At 57.8% G+C, this 2,353-nt stretch overlaps 1 protein-coding gene across 1 annotated transcript; it reads left to right on the plus strand.

The window, feature by feature from the left end:
* Positions 1-444: 444 nt before the first annotated feature.
* Positions 445-1,380, plus strand: MIND_00181300 (uncharacterized protein; the record flags this gene model as incomplete). The annotated part of the gene is made up of 1 exon (XM_037358727.1): positions 445-1,380. The coding sequence occupies one exon, from the start codon at positions 445-447 to the stop codon at positions 1,378-1,380; it is 936 nt and encodes a 311-aa protein (XP_037223822.1).
* Between the last annotated feature and the right edge of the window lie 973 nt (positions 1,381-2,353).

Consider the following 2,353-nt stretch of genomic DNA (forward strand, 5'->3'; position numbering starts at 1 on the left):
TTATATGCTCTTTACCCTGTTCCACGGGACTCGATCATGCTCACCTATAAGTATGTATATATCTAGGGAGATGCCCAGGACACGTTGAATGCGCGGGGCCATGCATCGGTTTCGAACAGGCCGACGCTGAGCAAGCGAGGTTTGCCCCGGACATTGGTCATTGGCTATAGAACTTGTTGCTAGAACATTCGGCAGTAGCATAAGTGCTTGGAACAAAGGCGCGTGGCCCCTTTCGCAGCGCATTTCCGCTCTAAAGCATATCGGTTACGCAGGTAACGACATCAGCCTCGATTCAAAACACCGTGGCGTTCCTCACGTGCGCGTGACACTCATGTCGTCGTACCACCACCACCGAAGATCCGAGTTTAATTTCTGGGACAAGGGTGCGCTTCTCTGCGTGCGGGGCCCCGTGACGTGACCGTACTCACAAAGAACATTAGCGTTATGACGGTGTATTGCGACCGCTGCGACCGCTACTTCCCTCACTACGGTGCCCTCGCGCAGCACGAGCGGGCGTCGAGCGCACACTGGCTCTGCGACGACTGCGAGATCGACTACACGACGTGGACGGGGCTGAAGGAGCACTACGTCCAGAGCCGCAGACACTTCTACTGCCAGCACTGCGACGAGCATTTCGACGATGGCGGCGAGCTGGCGGAACACATGGACGACGCACATTTCTACTGCTCTTCGTGTGAGCGGGTGTTCAAGAACGAGCAGGGGCTGCACGAGCACTGCCGCCAGTCGAGCGTGCACCACTACTGCACCCCCTGCCGCCGGCTGTTCACCTCCGCAAACAACCTCAACGCGCATATGAACTCGGCGCTGCACAAGCCACGCCACGATCACGTGCCCCGGCCGCGGCTGCGGGCAGTCCTTCATCAACGGCCCGTCGCTCGCCGCGCATCTCGAGGCGGGCAGCTGCGCGTCGGGCGCGAACCGGCAGTCGCTCAACCGCTACATCCGCGCGCAGGACACGCGCAACGTGATCACCGACCCCGCGCGCCTGATCGCCGCGGCGGAGAGCGACAACACGCGCTACGTCGCGACCGGGCGCAGCTGGAACGGCACCGCGTACGAGTGCTACCTCTGCCACGGCAAGTTCCGCCACGCTGCCCGGGCTTAATCAGCACCTCGCGAGCCCCGCGCCACGAGGAGCAGACGTACATCTGCCGCGGGCCGGGGTGCAGCCGCCGCTTCCAGACGCTCAGGCGCTGTGGGCGCATGTCGACAGCGAGCAGTGTGGTGTCGCGCCGGTGCGGTGAAGCGCGCGATGGACGAGCTGTCGGACCGGTTGCAGAGGACGAGGATTGCGAATTAGAGGGACAGAGACGGAACTCGATGAAAGCAGAAACCTTTACTGTCTGTACTAATCGATAAGTTTGACTGCGATGTACAGAACCCAGGTGGGAGCCTGCGGCGCATTCCGTTCACATCTGGGGCAACTTATAACCCGACAAAATCTTATGTATTATGAGGGAATGTGGGTTTTCTACCATAGAACATAGTTGGTGGACCACTGAATCCTATAGGTTATGTAGACTTCGACGGTATGCTACTAGAGCATTCCAGTCCTCCAGAACTGATATTATATATTTTTGAGCTACAAGATGTTAAGAAAACGAGACACCACCTTAATGGAAACCGTGCCGCCGCGTGTGCATTCGCGCGCCGGAGCATCAGCGCATATGACGGCGCGAGGCCGGACCAGAACTCTGCCACGTCCAGAGAGATCACCCCCGCGCTGTACGCCACACGGCGCAGAACCTCCTGTGCCGCTACATCAGAGCCAAACAGCTGTGCAGCGCTGCATGGTTGCTCCTGATTTGGCGGCAGCCTGAGCTCGACGGTGGAGTAGGTATACATGACAGTGTTGCTCAGCAAAGTAATGAGGCCGCATTCCAGCATTGCGTCCAGCATTGGGTTTGGTTTCAGCGGCAGAGCGCGGACGAGAGAGGCTCCGTGCGCCGCAGGAACTGGGCCGCAGAGTTGATGCGTCCAGAGATCAGCGCAATGTCATGGCGTGCTGACAGCTTTACGTCTTGATCAATCGGCATCGGCAACTAGCGGGCCGACTGGAAGGTCCTCGTAAGCGTCGTAAGAGTTGTTGTTGATGTGGTGATTGATGTTGTGATTGTTACTTCAATAAAATGTGACCTCAACCACATGACTGCGGAGTTTCCTGGAGTCCAAGTCTTGCGAAATTGTGGACATGGGTTTTCACGCTTTTGCGCAATTTGGACTTGGGGTGGGCTGAGGGGTGGGCCTGCCTTATATATGGAAGAGCAGCCTGGCTTCAATGACCCTGCTCTTCCTGTTGTGGGTTCTGGGGGAAGACAGTGAAAGTGGATCA

This window comes from Mycena indigotica, assembly GCF_014461135.1.
Source record: "Mycena indigotica strain 171206Taipei chromosome Unknown Mind.scaff0002, whole genome shotgun sequence".
Lineage (NCBI taxonomy): Eukaryota > Fungi > Basidiomycota > Agaricomycetes > Agaricales > Mycenaceae > Mycena > Mycena indigotica.